The sequence below is a fragment of the Orbicella franksi genome, chromosome 12 (genome assembly GCF_964199315.1).
Source record: "Orbicella franksi chromosome 12, jaOrbFran1.1, whole genome shotgun sequence".
NCBI lineage: Eukaryota > Metazoa > Cnidaria > Anthozoa > Scleractinia > Merulinidae > Orbicella > Orbicella franksi.
In genome coordinates, this window is record NC_138156.1 from 6,931,322 (window position 1) to 6,954,395 (window position 23,074).

At 41.5% G+C, this 23,074-nt stretch overlaps 1 protein-coding gene across 1 annotated transcript in view; it reads right to left on the reverse strand.

The window, feature by feature from the left end:
• The window catches only part of LOC145463844 (putative E3 ubiquitin-protein ligase HECTD4), a 54,440-nt gene that overhangs the window by 12,461 nt on the left and 18,905 nt on the right, over positions 1-23,074 (reverse strand). Inside the window, exons 13-35 of the mRNA XM_081447636.1 lie at positions 21,510-21,749; positions 20,306-20,530; positions 19,819-19,979; positions 19,139-19,299; positions 18,397-18,728; positions 17,774-17,862; positions 17,109-17,323; positions 16,402-16,664; positions 15,702-15,871; positions 15,265-15,575; positions 14,762-14,921; positions 13,611-14,042; positions 12,850-13,128; positions 11,459-11,822; positions 10,856-11,011; positions 10,275-10,441; positions 9,440-9,812; positions 9,031-9,182; positions 8,166-8,391; positions 6,320-6,563; positions 5,376-5,630; positions 4,258-4,514; positions 590-851 (exon numbers count right to left, since the gene is read on the reverse strand). Coding sequence (XP_081303762.1) covers positions 590-851; positions 4,258-4,514; positions 5,376-5,630; positions 6,320-6,563; positions 8,166-8,391; positions 9,031-9,182; positions 9,440-9,812; positions 10,275-10,441; positions 10,856-11,011; positions 11,459-11,822; positions 12,850-13,128; positions 13,611-14,042; positions 14,762-14,921; positions 15,265-15,575; positions 15,702-15,871; positions 16,402-16,664; positions 17,109-17,323; positions 17,774-17,862; positions 18,397-18,728; positions 19,139-19,299; positions 19,819-19,979; positions 20,306-20,530; positions 21,510-21,749 — 5,494 coding nt within the window. The remainder of the gene's footprint in view (positions 1-589; positions 852-4,257; positions 4,515-5,375; positions 5,631-6,319; positions 6,564-8,165; positions 8,392-9,030; positions 9,183-9,439; positions 9,813-10,274; positions 10,442-10,855; positions 11,012-11,458; positions 11,823-12,849; positions 13,129-13,610; positions 14,043-14,761; positions 14,922-15,264; positions 15,576-15,701; positions 15,872-16,401; positions 16,665-17,108; positions 17,324-17,773; positions 17,863-18,396; positions 18,729-19,138; positions 19,300-19,818; positions 19,980-20,305; positions 20,531-21,509; positions 21,750-23,074) is intronic.

Below are 23,074 nucleotides of genomic sequence, written 5' to 3' on the forward strand. Positions count from 1 at the left end.
AATTCTGCTATAGCTTTGTCACAGCAGATGATGTTCCACAAAAGCGAAATGAAATGAAGTGAAATGAGATTATAAGATATCAACGAAAGAAATGGTAACCATTTATACAATGTTTAGGAAACAGCCTGTAAGAAAGCACAGAACAAGCACGAAATGTAAACAAAGTAATGGCCCAAGCGAAGGGAAGTCGAAAAAAACGAGAGGTTTTCTTTTTTGTCGCAGCATTTTGTAAAACAAACACAAAGCATTACCTCCTTGTTTCTATCGAGTTACAGAAACACTCGTGGAAGTTTGGGAAAACTCGAAAAAGCTGCGGAAACACTCGCTAGCGACTCGTATTCCCACAGCATTTCTCGCTCTCCAAACTTCCATTCGTGTTCCTATAACACAATGGAAACTCCAAGTTTTTTTTTTCCTCTGTTAAACCATTACGTAAACAGAATTGGAAAAGGAGAGAGAATTGATCCAAGAGGACACACTACTCTAGCTCATCAAGCGTTCATGAAATAAAGTAACGGTAATCATAGCTTGAGGCTAAAATACACGCCCAGTTGAAAGTTTTTATACAACGTGGCATTTTAATTCTAACCTGTTAGTTGTTTGTCACTCTTCGCCTTCTTTGCAAGCAACCTGGATTGCGCCTCTCTACAGTACATCCGGGTCAGGCCAGCCTCGTTTCTGAGCAGCTCACAGTAAATATCCGCGCGCGTGCGGTCCTCGCTACATAGAGCCAGTGATGACGAGCGCGCCAGGCCAACGGTCGGACGCTCTAGTGCACTGATTGGATACCAAAATCTCATGAGCGTGCCTTCTTCTCGGTTGTATGTTTCAACTTCTGCCAAACCTTTAGGCTGCACGAACAGAAAAAAATTCCAGTATAAGATAGCGAAGTGACAAATGGGTTGACTTGCACCTCTTAAAAACCTCTATTTTCATTCGTTCTTGCTAGTCTGCATTGTTTTTGTTCTTCATCAATTGTCCCGTTTGGCCAATTATAAAATAATCCTGTAAATGATGCAGGTCGCTCCCTAAAATTCCATTCCTTTTCTCTAAGAATTAAATCCAACCACACCTATTTTCAGAAAAGTGTTTCTATTTTAGTTTTCGCACTATCTGCTGACCAAACACGTACAAAGACTGCAATAATACGAAATTCAACGAGAGTGACTCAGCTCTACCATGGTGGCATCTCAATAGGAACTAAGTTCCCTCGTTTGTCGACGCTTGTTCATCGGTTATATATACGTCTGGATTTATGAACACAGTGATAACAAAAGCCTCGCTCGCTCAAAGTAGACGAAACAATAGAATAGAATGTGCGCCTTATCTTCCTATTTGCGCTCTTCAGTACTTTTTTTCAACGCTTGAAGACCATTAGGAGTTGTGAAATCAACGTGCATATGGGTCACTTGGTGCAAAGTATTGACCCGAAGAAAAATAAATGTCTGTGGACAGACTACGGTTTTCGTAAAGCTAGTCAAATGTATACCCTAATTAAAGTCATGAGTGTATAATCAAACAGACAGTTTACGTAAATGCTTGTTTTGCTCTGACCAAGGGGTTAAGGCTCGAAAAGCCAGCTTCAAACCCCTCTCCCTTATCAACTTCTAGTTTATAAATTACAAAGTGTTTTACTGGTCAATGTTTGTTTTTTTCAACTTCTTACTCCATGATAGTGAAATCAAGCCAACACTTTATTCAATGTATGTCTTTCAATTTTCTGTTTTCATCTCCCTTGTCCAATTACAGTAAAATCAAGCTAACGCTTTAATTTAATGCTTTTTCGCTTTGCCTAATTACTTAATTACAGTAAAATCGAGACAACAGTCCATTTTAATTCTTGTTTTTCAACTTTCCATTGGTTTAACTGCCTCGCGTAATTGCTTCTTACAGTACGATCAAGCCGACAATTCATTTTAATTCTTGTTTTTCAACTTTCCATTGGTTTAACCGCTTCGCCCAATTGCTTCTTACAGAAAAAACAAGCCAGCAATTCATTTTAATTCTTGTTTTTCAACTCTCCATTGGTTCGACCGCCGACTGCCCCGCCCAATTGCTTCTTACAGAAAAAAACAAGCCGACAATTCATTTTAGTTCTTGTTTTCCAACTTTCCATTGGTTCGACTGCCTCACCTAATAGCTTCTTACGGTAAAATCAAGCCGACAGTTTATTTTAATCCTGTTTATCAATTTTCTATTGTTTCATCTGCCTCACCTAATTACTTCTTACAGTAAAATCAAGCCGACAGTCCATTTTAAGGCTTGTTTTTCAATTTTCTGTTTGTCCACCTGCCTTGCCAATTACTTCAATTCAGTAAAATCAAAGCGAGTGCAGATCTCTGTTTTGTGTTTTCAGTTTGCCTTTGCACACAAGGCTACCCCCTGGTACATTTTGCCCATTATAACAGACCTCCGGATTTCCAAACGAATTATCTCAATCATGATATTATTTCAACTCACTTGAGTTTTATTGTTTTTCCAATTCTCGTTTGTCTCTTGCGTCATACCCTATATGGAAATAAAACATCTCGGGTGCTTTCCATTCGACCAAAAATTCCTTTAGAATTTCAGGAAATTTCTATGATGAATGGAACGGCATTTTGGGGAATTTCAGAAAAGAGAACAATTACTCAAATTTTAAAAATTTTCTCACGTCGAGGGCGCTTTCCATTCAACCAAAGATTCCGAAAATTTAGAAATGGGGACAAATGGTACGGAAATTTCCTTGGAAAGTTTCCAGAAAATCTGGAAATTGTCGAATTTCTGCAAAGCGAACCATTCAACCGAAAATTCAACCTAAAATTCTGGAAATTCTGGGTGAAAGTCAAATGGAACGGTAATTGTGAATGAGAAATTTCCAAAATTTTCGTTATACTTCGCAAGGCTGTTCTCTTTTCTGGAAATTCCGAAAATGTTGTTCTATTCGTAACTGGGAACTTCCGGAAATGTGCACCAGAATTTGTGGTCGAATAGAAAGCGGCCCAAATTCCCGTTCCATTCGGTTTTCCTCCCGGAAGTTGGAATTGTTGGTAGAATGGTTCGCATTTCGGAAATTCAATAATTTTCCGGTTTCCTGGAAACTTTCCAAGGAAATTTCTGTACCATTTGTCCCCGTTTCAAAAGTTCCAGAATTTTGGTTGAATGGAAGGCGCCACACGTTTGTTCTCAGTGCCATACCATATATGGTTTACAATATCCCGCCTGTGTTTCTGTCTCCTGATTGGACCCCTCATTTGCAGTAATGCTAAAAAAAACATGGCCTCACTTTCCACTCAGCATTCAAACAAGACCCACAGAAACAGTGATATCAAGCGAGCAAAAGGTAAAATAAACGCGACGGGAAAAACGGTTTCTACCCCTTCAGAGATGGAAAATGGAAAGACAACGTACAAAGACGGTCAGGAATCTCACGAACGAGAAACTACTCTGGACAAGCAACTGGCCAAGCTTGTTTCTAACGATGTAAGGGAAGCCATGGCTAAACTGACCTTTGAAGAAAAGCAGTCGCTCTATCTGGACATTTTCAAACCTCTTGATTTCTACGAGGTGCTGTTTGACAGATACTTCAAGAACGAGGACAAATGCCAGTTAACAACACAAAATTAGCCTGGAATTATTTGAATTGTAAACCGTAACGTAATTCCAGGAGCTTTATTACGTAACCTTAACATTACTACGTAACTTGAACTTTGTAAAGTAACTGAACTTACCTTAGTGCAAAACGGAACATTATGGCCATTTCATTATTTATAAAACATGCACTTCGTTCCGTATTGTCACTGTGAAATAGGTACTTGACAAAACTTCCATTTTAGATTGGGAGAGACAGAAATAAACGTGCTATTTCATACGTAGAAGCCGTCTCTCTTAACCATTTAGTATCTTTTAGCTCTGTGTCCCCTAAAGCAAGAGATGGGTAATTACGAAGCGAATGTATTGTGGTTGTACGCGTGTGATTGAAAAGAATATTGCAAATTGACGTCCATCTGCAGAACAGCGGCCTGAAATGATCAAAATGACGGAGCATTTAGCCTGATGGTAATTTTGCACCAAAAGGTGTGCTGAATGTCGACACAGAAAAGCGAAATACTTGAATAAAATACTACTGATTTTGTCAGATATAAAATATGTCATCCATGGCATCTCCGTTAATTGAGCGGAAGTTCCCAAGTATTGTATTCCCACAAACAAAAAAAAAGACGCCACAAATCTTCTGACGCGCTGCGCAAAACTGAGACGACTCAACAAATAACAAACCTTGTCGACGTTCTTCACCACCCCCGTGAGTCCAAATGTTTTCTTCATATCCGGTACTGCAAAGCCGGGAAGAGCGGAAGCCTGGTTCAGAGTGGAGCTGTTGATGATTACAGCCTGACCCGGTCTCAGGCCTCCCGCGCTCACTTTGTTGACGTCAGCTTTGACATCATCAAGTTTAGGAAACTGTAAGCTTGCCGGGATGCCGCCATTGTCTTCGTACAAATCAGCTACGGTGGCGATTGCGATGTCAATCATACCTGAGAAAGAAAGAGTCAAGTTAAACTTCTGGTGGTGTTACATGCTTATCGTTGAATTGAAGATTCGATTGCAGATGAGAGATTTCCATGCTGAATTTCAAATGAAAATATAAGCGATATCAGCAATTTGAGTTCACGAGTGAAGTTAGATGATGATTTTCCACGAATCCCGAAACATTAATGAAAGAGATATTGATCTGATTTCGTTTGCGATTATGTTTACCTGCAACGCACGCCAGAAAGCCCAATTCGCTATTTTCCAATGGCCCTTTTCACGGTTCATTTTTCTCATTTGCATTACAATGTAATCCAACGTGGATGCGAGGCAATTTCGGGCTAAAACTACAAAATAGCCCGAAATTGCCTGACGTACTGCTAGATTTTATTGTAATGCAAATGAGCAAAGGTAACCGTGAAAAGGGCTATTGCCCGTAATTCACTCTGTTTGCCCCGCAAATTTTGCATAAACTATTGTTGTGAAATGCTCTTGGGAGGTCTGCATATTCCCATGAGCATTTCACAACTATAGTATATGCAAAATTTGGGGGGCAAACTGAGTGAATATATGGGCAACTGGAAAATAGAGAATATCAGGTTTCTTAGGCCTGTCACGAGCACTTTCCGAAAGTTACCGAGTCAAGGGCGCTTTCCGAAGGTTGCCACGACATGAACACGTTACGAAAGGTGTCACGTTACGAGCACTTCGCAAACGTTGCCTCATAGCGAAAAGTTTCCGCAATAAAGTAAAAAATACGTTATTAAAACCAGGTCAACCATTGCTTCAAAGTCAAGATGACTTGATACGATAATTCTTGCCAAATCCATGCTGTAAAACAACTAAGGAGCGATAATAGGACCTACCTGCCAGCAGTGCCCCCTTGATCTGCTCCAGCCCCGACTGCCGGTCAGTATTAGACCGGAACCGTCTTCTGATGACAGGGAACACTTTGTCCTCCCAAGCTTTCACCAACAGACGGGCTGGGTCCACCGGTGGGGCTTCTCTGCCCTGGCTGGTGCCCTCTTCACTTACATGCAGTGGTGCCACAGGACCCACATCCGTCATTCTGTCGTAGCTACTAGTCAGCTTGTACTGAAGACAGGACATTGGGTCATATTCTGTGATTGTCAAAGAAGCAGAATTTGGGGCAATGCTTGAAGGTGCGATATATTTTAAACGCTTTACCACGTTCAAAATGTATCAAACAGAAAGAGAACCCTGACGAAGCCATGTCACGGTTACCTAAGTCACTTGTTAACTCGAAATTTAGCGATAACTCGAAAAATAGTTACTTATTATGGTTGAGTTGGAGTTAAAGTTCCCTTTTTGACTAGGTCAAAAAACCAATTTGACTTTCTTATGTTATACTTTGTCTTGATCTCTTTAACTGTCCTCTTCAGGGAAGTCATTTTAGCCCTGCAGACACTGAAAAGGTGTCAGTGTCCGCTGCTCGCTTACAAGAGGGTACAAACATAGTGTTCTTAAAAGAGGAGATATCGCCGGGACTGCTGTTTGATGTCCGTTAGCAGAGTTCGACCACAATAACGAGTCATAAAGGAACAGGTATCTTTAAGATAGGGTAAAACTGAGAACGACGAACTTGAAAAATTAAGGCTAAAGTTTCTGAGACTTAACAATCTGGAGCCAAAAATTCATTTGCTAACATAAACTGCAAGGTCTCGTAAGAGGGAAGATTATTTAGGATAGTTTTCTTCAAATGAGGCAGTTTAATTGTTTAGTCGTACGCTTTCAACCAAACAAACGCAAAGCAGAAACAGCATAAAAGTGGCATCAACAATCCACAAACCTTTTCCAGCGTATTTAGGGATGGTGAGAGGCGCAGGTTTAGGCGGCGATGGTTTAGAAACTTTCGAGAGCGTATTTCCATCCTTTGCGTCTTCCTTGTCGGGCTCCAGAGCGAAGGGCAATACGTTGAATCCCTCCCTGAGATCCTCCAACGAGTCACTCCACATGTCCGCTGCTACACGGTGTTTAGAACCCTCTGCGTACAGGAACGAACGAGCCCCAAAATTGACTCGAACACGCACATTCTGGTGGAATAAAAGACGTCATTTAAACAGGTTGGACTCAGCCTAGTGGAGGGCGAAAATTAAAGATACTGATAAGCTCCAGGCTCTTTTTTTCTTAAAAAGTAGTTAAACGTTTTAAACAACGTAGAATACCATTATTTACAGCATAAGTTGACCAAACTATTTACTGCGCATGCGCAGTTTTAGTTTTTTTATTGTTTGAACCAAACGCAAATGACCTTTAACCTTGAGCCCTAAAATAATCATATACAATTAGTACAGGTAAACTGTAGAAAGGAACGAAAAGTAAGCTAGAGAATGTAAAAAAATATGATAAATTATACCACAAGTGTGAGATCACCAGTTCGAAAGCAGATAAATACTTGAATAGAAGAGTCTCAGAATGGGGTTGGGTGAAATGCTCGCTTAAGGGGCTACTTCCGAGGAACTCAGCGTTCCTGCCTGTGCCCCTGGGAAGGTCTGAGACAGAGACTGCTTGCTATTCCAGCAGGATACCCTCCTAACTGAGGGGTGCGTCACTAGAAACAGGCTTGGCGAGTTGCACTGGGCAGATGATGCCCTCTGACTCGTCAGGAGGAGGATGCCTGTGGCTGCGTCACAGTTGGAAAGGTCGCACGGTCAGCATGGTTAGTTCAATCAGCGAGGTAGCACCACATGGTGCTATAACTCAATTCAGACTACTCTTCATCCAACCCCTTTATTTCTAGATTTAGTATTTTATGGTAAAATACATGCAGGATGTAAATAGTTCCTGAATGTGATATGCAGTGAAAGAATTTCAGAGACTAAAGAAGAGAAAAACTGTTTAAGATAATATTTTCCTCCTTCTCTTTCATTCTTTCATACGTAGTTCAAATGTATGATTCATTTTACACTAGAAATTGTTACGTTCACAATGTCACAGAAATAAATAGAACTTGCAATACCTTCAGTTAGCATCTTGGCTAGCATTTTGTAGTATTATTGTAAAGATCACAGGCTTGAAACGAGATAAAGATTTCTATGTTTCACTACAAATTACTCTCTCTAATCCAATTTCCACGGATCAAAGATTACAATCCTCACAAAAACGATTGTGGAAAAACGCCTATTATTCCTTAATGCTTGAAAATTCTGATTGGGAAATTTGGTAACTTGTTTAAGTAAGTTACGTTCTCACAATATCATCAAAATATGAAGATGCGAAGCGAGAAAATAAATAGACCGGAATCATGACCCCCCCCCCCCCCCCCCGTCCTAATTTGTAACTGTACCGCACTTCGCTCGGTCACCAAATTCAACCACGGAAAATTGCTTTGTTCAATTAAAAAACGCTGCATGTAAATCACAGGTAGTGGACGGGTACAATATTGTTACAAACAAACGAAAAGGCTTTTAAATCTACATTACATTTCTCGAGTTCAGATCAGCTGGTTACAGAACTGACAATAGCTAATAAGAATGCAGCTTCTACCGGTTGGCTAAGACTTATAAAATAACGTCTTTCTATAATTTTCCAATCCTTCGATCTATCGGATAGCAACAGTCTTTCTCGAAGAGTATTTCACCGAAAATTCACCAAAATTTCATGCGCGCATGATAACAAAGTTATAATATTTTTACCTTTTTCTGTATGTGAATAACTGGCCACAGCCCAGACTGAACACCGTCAAGGTTCTCCGCTAATCGTTGGCCATTGTAGGTGAAATAAGCCAGCCCTTTATCAGAATGATCCTCAGCTTTCTTGTATCCACAACCAATAATGTCATTCTCCTTCATAACGATATTAAGCGATACCGTTTTCCACTGGAGAAGCCCGCCTGCTCTGTACAGCACGGCACGGCCATTGCTATTACAAATCAAAACGGGTTGTTATAAAAGATAGATTAGCCAATATGACATCTAAGTTCGGTTACTACAAAATACCGGTTTTTCCTTAGAGTAATGTCATCTCCTAAACGTTGAAAACGTTGTTAAAAATCGACCATTGTCCTGGCTGTGTGCAAGCGTCTACTTTTACGTTTGCTTTTCACCGAAAAGTAACTTTTCAGCGTGAAATTAACGAAGGAAATAGTAGTCGTCTGCAGGCAGGGTCGCATGGTCCCAACTTAACAAAAAAAAAAAAACTGACATGAGCCAAGCAACTAAACCGCGAGATATCTTCGAACTGATCCTTGTTTCATCGCTTTCAATCAATCAGTCAATCAATCAATCAAACTTTATCTCACAGAGTCAAATTTCATGCGACGATTAGCAACATTCTCGAAAACGAGACAAGTTGTTGCAATCGTTGCGCAAAGGGAACTGAGTTCTACTTCAGTTCTGTAGTGATTGCAACCAGTTCTCCTCCCTTGTGTCTCATTCATTCACCGCACGGCACATTACCAGAATAGAATGTTTGTACAGGCAACGCAACGCGAAATATTGCATCGTGTTACACAACACCTTTATCCGCCATCGCCATAAAAAAAACATAAAGTGAAATTACCTGTGCAGAAGACACGAGCCTACGGGATTGATCCAACCGCTAGGGAGCTGATCGGTCCAAGGAGCAAACCCGACGGAAATACAAGGGCCCGGATCTTGATCTCCGGTGTCCCCCAAGGAACAGAGCTCCACTTCCCAGTAAAACGACGGTGCCTAGGAAAAAAAAACAACTTAATTTAAAGAAGTAGCTTGTTTGCAGTGCGACTGCTACAGCTTGCCGAACACCAAGGGCGAATTTAAAGAAGCACTACCTATAGATGTTTGCTCAGAATTATAATAAATACAATTTACGAGATATTTACGTTTCTGTACCATCCACAAAAACGTGGTGTGAGTGCAACACATGTATGGCAATACAGAAAAGAGGGAGAAGACTGTATATAAACGTTATCACCACTACTACAACTCACCCTTTGAGGCAATGGGGCGCTAGCATACACAAACGTTCCCCTGGGAAGTCCAAAGCCTGCCGCAGGGTCAGCCATGAAGTGAACGCATGTGTACCCCTCAGTAAAAACACATCCCCGTACGGGAGGGAATGGACGGCTCCCGTCGAGCACCATCTTTTTACCGCTCTTGGCTACCTTCTTGGGTTCCTCAGCGGGTTTGACAAAGTCCTTGAAGAGTTTTCGAAGCTGTTGGCAGTGCATCTCCATGACGGGAAGTCTTAAGCCTGGGTCGCATTCTCCCCCCAGTTTGGAGATGAGTTCGAGCGATGGGTTTGTTAAGATGGCATTGCTAAAGGAGGGGTCTTGGACTTGACAAGATAGCACCATACTTGCCCTGGAAAGACAGTAACGTTGGAATAAGCAGCATTTACTAACAAAGACACAACTTCCGGACAAGCTATAGACACCAAACAGCACGCGCACGTTTGGTGGCAAGGTCATGCAAGACAAACCTCATTTCCATTTCCACGTAGAATATCTGCAGGAAATTCTATCCTGCTAAACCGCCTCACGATTCTGCAGGCTAGGTATATCGCGAAATATTACGCCTGTGATTTTAGTTTCAACAATATCCACAAGGGTCTTGCCAGTACCATGCAATCCGCCTCAAGAAACAACAGGAACGCCGCACATTTTGGCATACAACGCGTGAATTACTGCTGAATGTGCAAAGGCTTTCTAGCCTTCGATTGGCTGCATCTTTCATGACCCGCGACATATACCTTCAACGCTTTGCAAAGATGGTATTCTTCTGTTTTTTACTCAAACCTAAGTCGCGGTTCATTTAAATACTAACCTAGTTTTGAGTTCTGCCAGTATTCGTGCGGCCGGTGATGGCGAAATAATGTTTTCGCTTTGGTCTTCCACAGAAGGCTGATCAAGTAATGTTTCTTTGGAACTTAAAATCGAAAGTAAAGAGGCAACAGCTTGTTCTCCCATCGACAATTCGCTTAGAAACACCACCTGCAAATATAGAGGATTCAATTTTTTTTTCAGATAAAACGTTACAGAAAGCTCATTTCTCGTATGATAAAGGTAAATTTAAAGTCTACATCATGCCAATTATCCCACATACCGCCGGAACTTATCCCGGTTTCTTTACCACAAGGCGACTAGGGGCATTTTTACTCGACCCTGGATGGGATGCTAGTCCATCGCAGGATTACCTCCCTTCCTCCCCCCGCAGTAATACTTTCGCCAGTACCCATACATACGCTTGGGTGGAGAGGGGCACTGTGAGAGTAACGTGTCTTGCCCGAGAACACAACACGATGTCCCCGGCTGGGACGCGAATTCGGACCACTCGATTCGGGGTCCAGCCTGCTAACGATTACCTCACCGCACCTTCCTATTTCTCGTCTGGACCTTGCACTATACCTGAGTGTTAGCCACTTTAAGCCGTGCCAATGGTATCTCTTGTAACCTGTCACTGTAGGTCTCTCCTCCATTGTCTAATAACACTGTGGCCACGCCTTGCCTGTCTGACACACTGACCACTTCACCAGTTTTATACACCATGTTTTCTCCACAAATCTGTCAAGTTACAACAAGATCTAGTTTAATGAAAGTCAACGTATATTCTCACGCAAGCTTCATTTTCAATCTCGGACCTAACGGGTTGACGGCCCCATACATGTCAATAATTCATCTAGCGTACAGTTCAGAACATTCACCAAGACATTTTTTACGACTTTCCACAAAATTACTTATACAGAAATGCTGCCATGATACGCATAGGCGTAGGGTCTAGTATTTTCCTGTCCATCTTTTCCACTCAGACAATAAGGTCCTAATATTTTTAAAAGAGCTATGTTAATGGTGGTGCATCTTAAAGCAATTTATCTTCCCTTTATGCAATCCGTCTTAATCTGCCTTAATCTATTATTACCCCTATGGGTTGTTTTCTACTTTATATAGTTAGTTGGTATCTAGAGTTTGCCATTGAATTGATGGCAATTTTGTACAAAGCAAGCGCATTACCTGAACTGTGCATCCAGAATGAACGCTCTGGCGAAAACCACCCAAAGCACACAGAGACGCCATAACATTCCTAGCCTTGAGAAACCACTCGTGTTCATTAGAAAGCTGACCATCTTCATCGGGCTCCTGTTCCTCAGTGGCCTGCTTGTCCTCTCCCAACAACACCCTGCCTTCCGTTTCCAGGGTCCTCATCAGGTCAGGCACATAATCCAGCACCTCGCAGAGTACATCTCGGACAGCAGAAGCCCATATCTTAGCGGTCTCGGATGCGGAGGAGGCCAGGAGGCCGTGTAACAAAGAGATCACTTCAGAAGCCATGGTGTGAGCCACTTGGCCACTAATGAAAGGACGGCTGCTTTCAGTTCTAGGAGAATAAGAAGCCAACGATTAGCATGATTTTCACTAGCTCATGACTTACCTTGAGCAAAGACAACCCAATGAACAACAATACTTGATATCGTATCGTATCGCATTGTATTTTCTATAATAACTGAGATACTACGCGCGCTCTCATTGGTCAATAGGTGTGTTTAGATGAGAGTATGTACACACAGTTGTGACGTTTTAGATTCGCGCGTATTTGTGAGAATTATTTCATAAACGTAACAGAGCACTTTTTCCGTGTTTAAATAGCCTCATCTAAACACTCGGGGGGTTAGGAGAAATCTCGAAAGTTGAAAGCATAACTGTCTCGAATTATCCCAACCCTCCTCTAAGCCTCTCCTCCTGAGGCTATGTAAACACGGAAAAAGTGCTCTATTGCATTTATAAAATAATTCTCACAAATACGCGCGAATTTAAAACGTCCTATTGCTTAAGCATTGGTAGGCTTTCTTTGAAATTTTGTCCAATTCTTCTAGACTTAGCACTCCCTCGTTAAGTTTTAGTCCACAAGGTCAGGCAACATGTCGTGAATTCCTTAAAGTTTTCAGCAAATACCCACTGTAGGACCATAGATTCCTCGAAATAAACTGGTGTTTCTGTTTTCCAGCATACGCGGTTTTCTTTAACTCTTTTATTTGAGATATCTGCAGTTGTAACAGCCCTTAGACTTGACTATCCATACTTTGCTTGCACGTAATACAGTTCCGCTTTTACCCACCCATACCCACCCAATGATCCCCTTATTTTTTATTATTCAACCAGCCATCTGAAAGACTATTCAAAAAGTTGTCGCGCCAGTATACCACGTCAGCTGGTCACCACAACGGTTTGCCACTTTACTTACCAACAACCCAAAAGCTCAGCAATACTCCAGCTGCTTAAAAAAACAGACAGGATTTTCACTAGCCTAAAATGGGCGAGAAGGGGAGGGAGACCGAGGGCGGCATTTAAGTTTGCAAAGCAGGCTGGATTAGTTTTCACCGACTAATACAGCACACCACACAAACCTGGACAGACGGCTGTTCCTTGCTTTACACACGCTCTCCGGGTCTCCAGACCCTTCAGTTGATTTTCTTCCCTCTCCATCTCCCTCCAGCAAACCGACAGGTCCCACACTGACCACCAGTCCAGTCTGAGCCCAGTGGACCGCCTTTTTAAGACATGCTGATAATGTGTCGGTGAAAAGAACACCTCGCCCGTACTCAGTCAGCTCTCGGTCGAGTTTGATCGCGCGCTCCATCTCGGAGCCTTGTCCCACGCGAAAAATGAACGACGTACCGTTCGTACTACGGAAAAGGAAAATAAATGCTTTTACAATCCTCGTGAAGACTTAACTCGGGTATTTGATCTGTCTATGTTTGACCCTTAGACAGTGGGAAACGTTTGAAAAATGTTTTTCACCCGAATTTAATTAAGGAAATGGTTCAGAATTACAATTTAATTTCAGAATTGAATAGTATTACAAGTATCCAATACAGCTTTGGCAAATTTTCCTTCCTGATCATAATTTTCAAACATTTATTATACATTAGGTCTGAGAATTAAGTGGTTTATCAATATAATAATCCACAGATGATGATTTTCTCTCTAAATTCTCACGACCTATTTGCTCGAAAACGTATCGATACTGTAAGGTAGATTTAGATCTTCATTAGCTTTGAAAATTAAAGAGTTAAACAGGCCCGATGGGTGTAAGACGTAGGATAAAAGCGCACAAGCTAAAACGATTTCAACAACAGTCCTCTGTACACACTATTTCTGACCGTACCTCAATACTTTCTGGACAACTTCATGCGCCGGCTGGTCATCTCGTTTATGCAAATACAAACACATCATGGCTCCGCTTTTTTCTAAGACGTCATTCTCATCATAGTCTTCAGCGTCATCCTCGAGGTCCTCTTCACCTGCCGAGTCTACAGAGGGCAGCACAAAGCCACCCAGCTTGGCAAGGAGCAGTCTAGCCACTCGGACCACCGAACTACTCCCTTGGTTAGCCCCATGTTTCTCACCCAAGTAATGCCTGGCAGAGTGGGGTAGGGTGACCTCCTGGCAGTTCTTGGCACTCATCAGTGGTAAAGCCGAGCGGCAGAGTTTGAGGACGATGAGAATCAGTTTAGGAGGGGCACGTCGATCCAGGAGTAGAGACAGAAGGGTGGAGATGGTGCGCGGCTCACGGAGAATTCCTTCTCCAAGTTTGCTCCTAATAACGAGAGGGAAAAAAAAGAAACACATATAAACAAGTGAACTACTTGACTCAGTCAAGTAGTTCACTTGTTCATGTAGTCTTGTTCATGTAGTCAATGACTACACCTAAAGATGATTTTCAGTCCGTACTGCGCATTTTCGCGAGTTTGCTTGCGTTTTTTGTTTTGTTTCATGTAAGACATCACAAAATGTAAACATTTCGCAACTACTTACACGAAGTAAATTCAAAGTTTCACTGAAAACAACCGCCGTTATGAATGCGAAGCGGCCGAAGCTTTATGCTTCGTTCTTTCTTATATCACTTGATGAGACAACTTCGTAGTTGTAAAAATCAATGACGGTGTTGGAAAAAGAATTTGAAAGGCCTCAAAGATGAGGTAGGTGGTTCGTAACGAATAACATCGATTCGCATTCCATCGACTGTGAGACATCATTAGGGTGCTGAGACTGCGCAGTACGGACTGAAAATCGTCTTTAAGGCCAATGGGTCCTCTGCTACAAAGAAAGTGTCAAACTGCGAGTTTATGCCGCACGAAGTATCTCGCGAAAGCAGAGCGCGCAAATTCAGAATAAGTCAGTTTCGCTGCCAGGCCAAAGACAAATCAATCAAGATTCCGCTTACGCCTTGAATGTACTGCCACACTTTGCTTCGAGGGCTGATTTAGCGTCGCAACAATAATTCTTAAACTGTTTGAATTCTATAACCAAAGTCACCTGCTGATGCCGTGTAACAGTTTCATGACATACTGCAGGGCGTCTCTGGCAGTAACGCCATCTTTACGACTCTCCTCCAACACACAGTTCAAGTAGTTTGATAAAAGACTTGACACCTGATGAGCCAAGCCTGACCATTCGATTGCACCAGCGCGGTAATCTGAACAAACAAGCAACAACCATTGAACAGTTAACCTCTAACACGAACACTAACCTCTGGCACTAACCTTTGACTCTTGCTACTGTTTTACCATCTTATAATTATCTGCAATTGGCTTTTTTTTTCTTCTATAAACCCTCACATTCTTAGTTCACACACTGTCAGTTCACCTTACACCCAAATTTCTTGAAGTGTCTTCGCGTGGATTTACAAACATGTGGGAAAGATGTAACGTATCATTTCACAAGTGTGAAAAAACAAAAATAAATCCGAGCACTACGAGATAATCTTGGTAAAATCGGTGAAATTTAGTTTTACGTTCATTGAGTCCAATAAATCTAACCTTTATCATTCTCCCACTGCACAATTCGATCCAAGAGGACTTGAAAACCGGCCCAAGCCATGGCCGATAGATTGACTGCTGTGGCACTTTTCTCGCTTCTCAGAGAACACAGTTTATCCAGCAGATACACAAGACTACTTCTCATAACACAGCGCTCCTCGTGCCAGGAGAATGGGCAGACAGAGAGCACCACAACGCTGTCACGGTACACTGTGGGCTCAGAGGAAGCCAGTTGGACCACCGCTTGCACTACAGCCGAGAACATGTCACGCACTTCTCGCACCATGCCTCCGCACTTAAGCTCTTCAGTCCTGTGGCGGAAACAATGGTGAGAAACATGAGAGGGAAACACAAAGCACCTTCATAGCTGGCCTGGCGCTGGCAGCAATTTAGAAACATAAGATTCTAAAGGGACGGAAACAGGAATGGAAACCAACCGTGGTCCTTGCGCGAGAATGGAGGCCACAGAAGCGAGAAGGTGAGGCACATGAGTTCCAATCCGAGAACAAACTGTTACTAATTCTATCATACACTGAAGAGCTTGAATTCGATCCAGACCCCGCTCATTCCGGACACGAGCGGCAGCGAGGAAACTGGAACAAGTCACCTGGAGAAGAAAAGAGAAAGAAGGGAAAACGCATTACACAAAAAAACAACATAACATTATTTTCAAAACTTGCTATGACGCAAACATTGACACAATAGGACATACACTGTCAGTCATCAACCACTTCCACCTGAAAAAACACACAAAAGCAAAGTCGTTCATTTTACTTGTTAGCCCGTAAAAAATAACCACGCTCCCAGTAAATATTCATACATCAAGAACGTGCTACTGTTTCCTCTAAGCCAATCTGTCTGTCCGACTGTGGGCTTACCTTCACATTCCGAGAGTTTGCTATTTTTGGCATTTAACCATAATAAAATTCAAATGAAAAAAGACGACATGAAAGGTAAATTTGACCCACGCGAGCAGTCTAGTTCTCTTCAAAACGTTCGCTGACAATAGCATATATATGATGAACAATTGTCTACCCTAAGTCCAACACTCGACTTAATTGTCCCATTCTCAAAATTTTAGTTTCAAAACAGGAAGATGCAGCCTATCAAAGAGCACAACCTTGACTGCCTACTTACAGCTTTATCGGGATCACTGCCAATAAAAGTGAAAATCTCGGCCACAGTTGAAACAAAAGTCCTCACATTCACATCACAGTCCGTCTGATCTTCAGCAGAACATCGACTGTGCTTCTTTTGAACATTCGCTCTCCAGCGTTGTAACCTGCGCACGTCATGTATGCCTTCTTGAACTGTAGTCGACTGGTCCAGAGTGGACGGCGCTGATAGTGAGCGACTGAGGAGCGGCGAGGAAGGAGTATGAAGCTGATTCAAGGAGGTGGCTGTCAACATGTAAAAAGAAAAGGAAAGTTTGTTAAGAGGTAACGACAAGAAGACTGGACAGTAAACAGAAGAACGTAATTGAAACGAGTAGCAGCCACTAACAATAGGATGCAAGCATTAAGGAGATCTGAATGCGAGATTACTTCAAATACAACGTTTTGACGTGATGTGTGCTTCAACGCGGTCAAACTTGCTGCAAAAGGGTTCGTTACCTTTCCGGCCGAGTTAACTTTCAAATAACGAATGCCACGATTAGTCATTTCTTGTGATAAACTAAATAGCCTTAATATATAGTTAAAGGAACTCATTTTGAGTTGTTTGGGCAACACGCGAAATAACCCTTAAATTGAAGAAAACCTGAAAATAATAGTTTACTAAGATGAGAAAACACCAAAGAAGATAATATTAAAACATAAAGGAACAAGCATGGTCAACACACATACACTGTTGTGATTGTTGTCCATGATCAGGTACAAAGCTGCAGTGCGAGATACTCCTCTCAGGAGCGACTTTATTTCCACTGGACTCGATTGTCACGTTACATAGCAACTCTGCACACTCCATGACTGAAAACAGAAACTTCTTGGTCACTGGCATCACGTCCAATGTGTTTTCAATGTCTTGGCGTTCTGTCTTCGCTTCAGTTTCCAAACGTTGTCTGAGGAGATTTCAGAGAAACATGTAGAAGTGAGAAAAAATTTAGGCTTGATTTTCCGATGCTTTATTGTGTCCAGCATTCAAGCAGTAAACTAATGAATGGTGAATTCTCAGTTGTTTGTTGGTGAATATTTAGGCTTTCATTCTTATTTCAAACTTTAGCATTCTTGAGAGAGAGAGGGTAACTGTGAAAAGTAAGGTCGACAAATGTTTCAAACCAAAACAAATAATGTCATGGTATTGTAATAAAATACTTCCGTTAGAATAGACCATATTCGTATTCTCGGCATTGGACTGGAACTAGCTTGAAATGGAGGCTCATGCGGGGGGATATCATTAAAAAGAGATTAATGTCATTTGCATTTGAAAAGACTCCCCGCATTAGCCTCAGTTGCAAGCTAGTTCCAGTCCAATACCGAGAATACGAATAGGGTCTATTCAGTGCACTCACATGAGTTTGCCCACAGACTGTTCCTGCTCAATTGGATCGAACTCAACATTTTTCAGGGAGCACAGCAACTCTAGTTCCTTGCTCTTAGCCTGTAAAAGAAAGACAAAACAATACAATGCATAGCGCTTTCCCTAGAGGTCGTTCGTAAAATCTAACCCAAAGTTAACATACAAAGTGCTAATAGAACGAGTTCACTAAAGACAAGGAGACTTGTATTCACAGCATAACAATTGAGTAAAACCTGCCACCTTTCAGATGCCGGTATAAGCTCAGTACAGTTATGAAGACATTTGCATGGGTATAGTAGATAAACGCTTGTAACAATATCATGGCAGCATATCCTAAGAACAAGCCCAGATATTGTTAAATGTTTCTCGTGCCTGCACGGACAATAACCTGTGAACAAGCATCTTTTTCTTTTAGGGAGGCAGGGAGATTACACGGGCAGGTACTCTACTACCCTGTGCTAATTGCTACGTTGCTGTTGCTGCCGTGTTCTAATCTGGGTTACTACAACTATGTGTTTCACCATACTTTGCCTTCTCTTTGCCTTTTGACAGACGCACTGTAGCTGAAATCGGACAAAAGCAACAGTTAAATCAATCAAGGAGGAGACTGTGTACCTCTTGTAAGTGGAAGTCATTGAAGAAGGCAGCACTCGGCTGTAGGATTCCTTCACGCACATCATCCAGCTCGTGAGCCCACTTCTGTTCCATCTCCGCCATGTTCTGAAGCTGTCTGATCAGACCATTCAGTCGGCTGAACACATCTTTCATCACGCCACACAGGTGCCTGTACTCCTCGCCCTCTGTCTCCGTCGCCTGGAGAAGCTCCAGTCCATGCACAGTCTTGGTGAGCCTCAGGTGGTTGATGACACACCGCAGCACCACTTCCTCGATGGCGTCAGGCTGGAGGGCTTGACGCAGACTGGGACGGAGGGTGGGGGCTGGTACGCCTGAGTGGATCAGGTAAAATATGAAATTTAACGTCTTGGTTTCTATCATTACTATTAAGGCTTAGTTTTGTTACTGAAATCATTTTCTTGAAAGACAACTGCGCTTGGTACGACAGGGTCATACATCTGATGGATGAAGGAGTACTGTTAAACATGTTCAATGAGGAATTGTAAGTCGGATAAAAAGTCCTCTTGAACACATTCTAAATTTCGTAGCTGAAGGAGGTCATATTTCCAGAAAACTGAAAAAATAAAAGACTTAAGACAGTGAGCCAGGGTATCAGTTCTTAGCATCAATTCTCCTACATGTTTACTACATGCTCCTTTAAATATTCGTTTTGAAAAATTGGTGTTACATCAAAACAATATGCCCTGACTGTGCGCTTTATTCCCTTAGGAACAACCCTTACCTGCTGCACCTCTAAGACGTTTTAAAAGTTCAGGAGAAAGTTTCGAGCTCGGTTTGGACACGATACTGTCAAGACTTGTAGTGGAACCCTTTTCTGACTCAACAGTAATGGTAATCCCGGAAGTTCCCGACGCTCCCTCGGCAGTAGTCGGCCAAACACACCTGGCGTGACAAAAAAGAAATACCTCAATCACAGGACGCAAGTAGTCACTCTATCGGCAGTCAAGCGGAAATAGAAAAGCGTGACTTGTGTCACGCCTCTTCTTGTAGCACTCAGTATTCGACTATTAAAATAGAAGTGCTTTTGGAAATCCTTAGTTAGTCCCCTTGGCTTTAAACTCTTCTCGAAAGGATTATACCTTTTACAGACAGAATTAAGCGTCCAACAATTAATATCGCCCGCGGCTTTTGCCACAAAAGAAGCTAAGAAATACGGACAATACGGTACGTCACTATGCCCTAGTGGCAACTACCAAAGAGCCGTCAAGTGTTTAAACTAGATCTTAATAGGATAATATGAAACGTTAACTTTTGCGATGCTTCAACACGAAGAAATAGTTCGATCAACAAGGAATACATCTCACGAAACCATGCAGAGACCATTAGTCTTACGGGTCTTTGCTATGATTTCCACCGTCAGTTCCTGTGCAAGTTCAGACGAGCTCTCAATGTATACCGTACCTTTGCAGTAGCTTCGAATCGAGCAGATGGTGACAGGCATCTTCTGCCTCAGTACTTGGAGGACCCTGGTACCTAACGTTCAGCAAGCTGTGGGTGAGCACAGAGAGGCCAAGGCACAAGTCGTCAAAGAACGGTAGCTTGGAAGATTTTTCATCGTGCTCCTAAAACGAAAACGGAATGCTGTAAGGAAACTATTAATACCCTTTAATTCGCCCCGTAACAGCTACACGTACTGTACTTGTTCATTGACACAAAGCAACAGTTTCTTTATAAAATTATCTCTTGAACAACTATGACTAACATTAGATGCAATTTGAACTACATTTGTGTTAACCCCAATTGCTCACAGAGTTGCATAAGCCTGTGTCATGTATATAAATCAATGTACTTATAATGTATTACAAAAACATTTGCTTGAGAAATTTCTTCAGGAACCAAAAGGTTAATAAAAAGATTTTTGAGAAAGGAAACTTTTTCGTTATTGTACCTTGGTGCTAATAATGCAGCTAAATCCCCACACAGCATTGTCAGGAGTGTTACGTTCTCGTGTACTCTTCAACTGAAAGGAGATGGTCACTGCGTCACCCTCCACCTTGACAGGTTCCTTGGGCCAACCTAATCGTATCACTCCTCTACTACCCACACCGAACGAGTTACCACCATACTCCGCTACTTTACGACCAGTGGTTGTCTTGCCGGCATACAGAATCACCTGAAGATGTGTGAAATCACACATGTTATCAACAGCACTTGTAATACATAGGGTAAGTATGACAGTGGTATACAGGTTAAACGTAACAGCTGGTATTGAATAAGTTCCGTATTTACTCGATTAAGCGCCCTGGGCATTTATCAAATTTTTGGACCTTGAGAGTGGGCGCTTATTCGAGGCGGGCGCTTATTACATTTTCACCAATTTCAGCAAGTAGTAAGTTTATTTTGCAACAAGACAATAAATAAGAACAAAACGTGAAGATGTACCAAAGCAGAATTTTAACTGTTCATTAAAAGTTTCTTTAAAAAAAAAAAAAAAGTCAGTTGGTCTTGAGGGAAATATGGAAGTAGTACTTAGTCAATTTCAATCACATTGTCACTAAGGGCAATTAGCGAACTCTCTAGTGCTGCCTCCTCGATGTCTGACAACGTAACGTCGACAAATGAGGGCGCTTATTCGACGTGACCAGGAGTATTTCTACCACCCCCCCCCCCCCCCACCCCTGGATGGGATGGTGGTAAATCGCCGGTGACCATAGATACACCTGGCTGGAGAGAGGCACTGTGAGAGTAAAATGTCTCGCACAAGAACACAACACAATGTCCCCAGCCAGGGCTTGCGCCCGGACCGCTTGATCCTGAGACGAGCGCACTAACTGCGAGGCCACCGATTAATTGTTACCGCGAGTTTTGCCCAGTTGTTTGGTCAACTAGAAAGCAATAGAAAAATCCATGGTATAAACCCTATTATACATTGTGCTAGTAAGTGATAGGTAACTGCTCTTGTATCTGCAAAGACTAACTTTTATGCAATTTGGGGATGGGGTTGCAAAGTCTGTGCTTCTGTTACATCACTCTCCTTGCCTTCAAACCTCAGAGCTTTTGTTATACCAACTATCTTTCTCTTTGCAGAAGCGCTTTCTATGCAGGCAAACTAACAGGTCTTCTATAAACGTCAGTGATATGACTTGCCTTACCTTATCATATTCGTATTGTGTGGCACACCTTGGATCGAACGTGACGAACAAACAAGATGCCCCAGGTAACACCACTGTTTTACAACACTGATATTCGTCTCTGACAGGATGAGGACTTTCTACTTTACGAGGGCTTGACCATGGTGAGGGAACAGCCGGGGATGAAAGAGAAGGCGCTGGCGTGGCATCTCCAAGTGAATCATCTCCAGCGGATTTCAACTCAGATATGAAGTAGGCTACCTGAACGAATAGTAAAGCAGCACAATTGACAATCTCAACGGTTACAGGGTTTCATTTTCATTACTTATTTTCTACAACTTGGTTGATCATCTGTTAAGTCTTCAGCATGATGAACTGACACAAGTCTGAGACCCCGGAACGGTTTTATAGCGATTTTGTTTTTCTAACGAGTTTGTATGAAAACTGGATAGTAAGTACCCTAGAGCAAGAACTTGGTATCCATCAAATTTCTCCGCCGGAACAAAATCATCTTAGTACTAAACCTTAGGTGAATACATTTGACTTTATAGTTTAGTCCCCCCAATTAGTAGAGCACTTGTCCTCAGTTATTAAGACTGAGACTTAAATAAAGTTGTCATTCATTCATTCATTCATTCATTCATTCATTCATTCATTCATTCATTCATTCATTCATTCATTCATTCATTCATTCATTCATTCATTCATTCATTCATTCATTCATTCATTCATTCATTCATTCATTCATTCATTCATTCATTCATTCATTCATTCATTCATTCATTCATTCATTCATTCATTCATTCATTCATTCATTCATTCATTCATTCATTCATTCATTCATTCATTCATTCATTCATTCATTCATTCATTCATTCATTCATTCATTCATTCATTCATTCATTCATTCATTCATTCATTCATTCATTCATTCATTCATTCATTCATTCATTCATTCATTCATTCATTCATTCATTCATTCATTCATTCATTCATTCATTCATTCATTCATTCATTCATTCATTCATTCATTCATTCATTCATTCATTCATTCATTCATTCATTCATTCATTCATTCATTCATTCATTCATTCATTCATTCATTCATTCATTCATTCATTCATTCATTCATTCATTCATTCATTCATTCATTCATTCATTCATTCATTCATTCATTCATTCATTCATTCATTCATTCATTCATTCATTCATTCATTCATTCATTCATTCATTCATTCATTCATTCATTCATTCATTCATTCATTCATTCATCTTAATTTACTAACATTGAAACCGTCAAAATGTCATATTCTATATACAATTAGCTGTTCTTTAGACAATCCTCTGTGGTTCAAACTAGTTGTGCATCTGTCAGTCATCTGCTGGTGCAAACAGATTGCCGAATACGAACAATGGAAACTTAGACAACAGGAACGATGGTGATGGCAACGATCTAAGACAGCTATTCCTTGCTATTAGTTCAGCCCGCCGAAATTACAAAACAGAAATATTTCTTGTCCTTTTAAGACTTGTCATATTGAGCTATGCAATAAGAAATCAAACAAGATTAAGGTAAACCACTTACA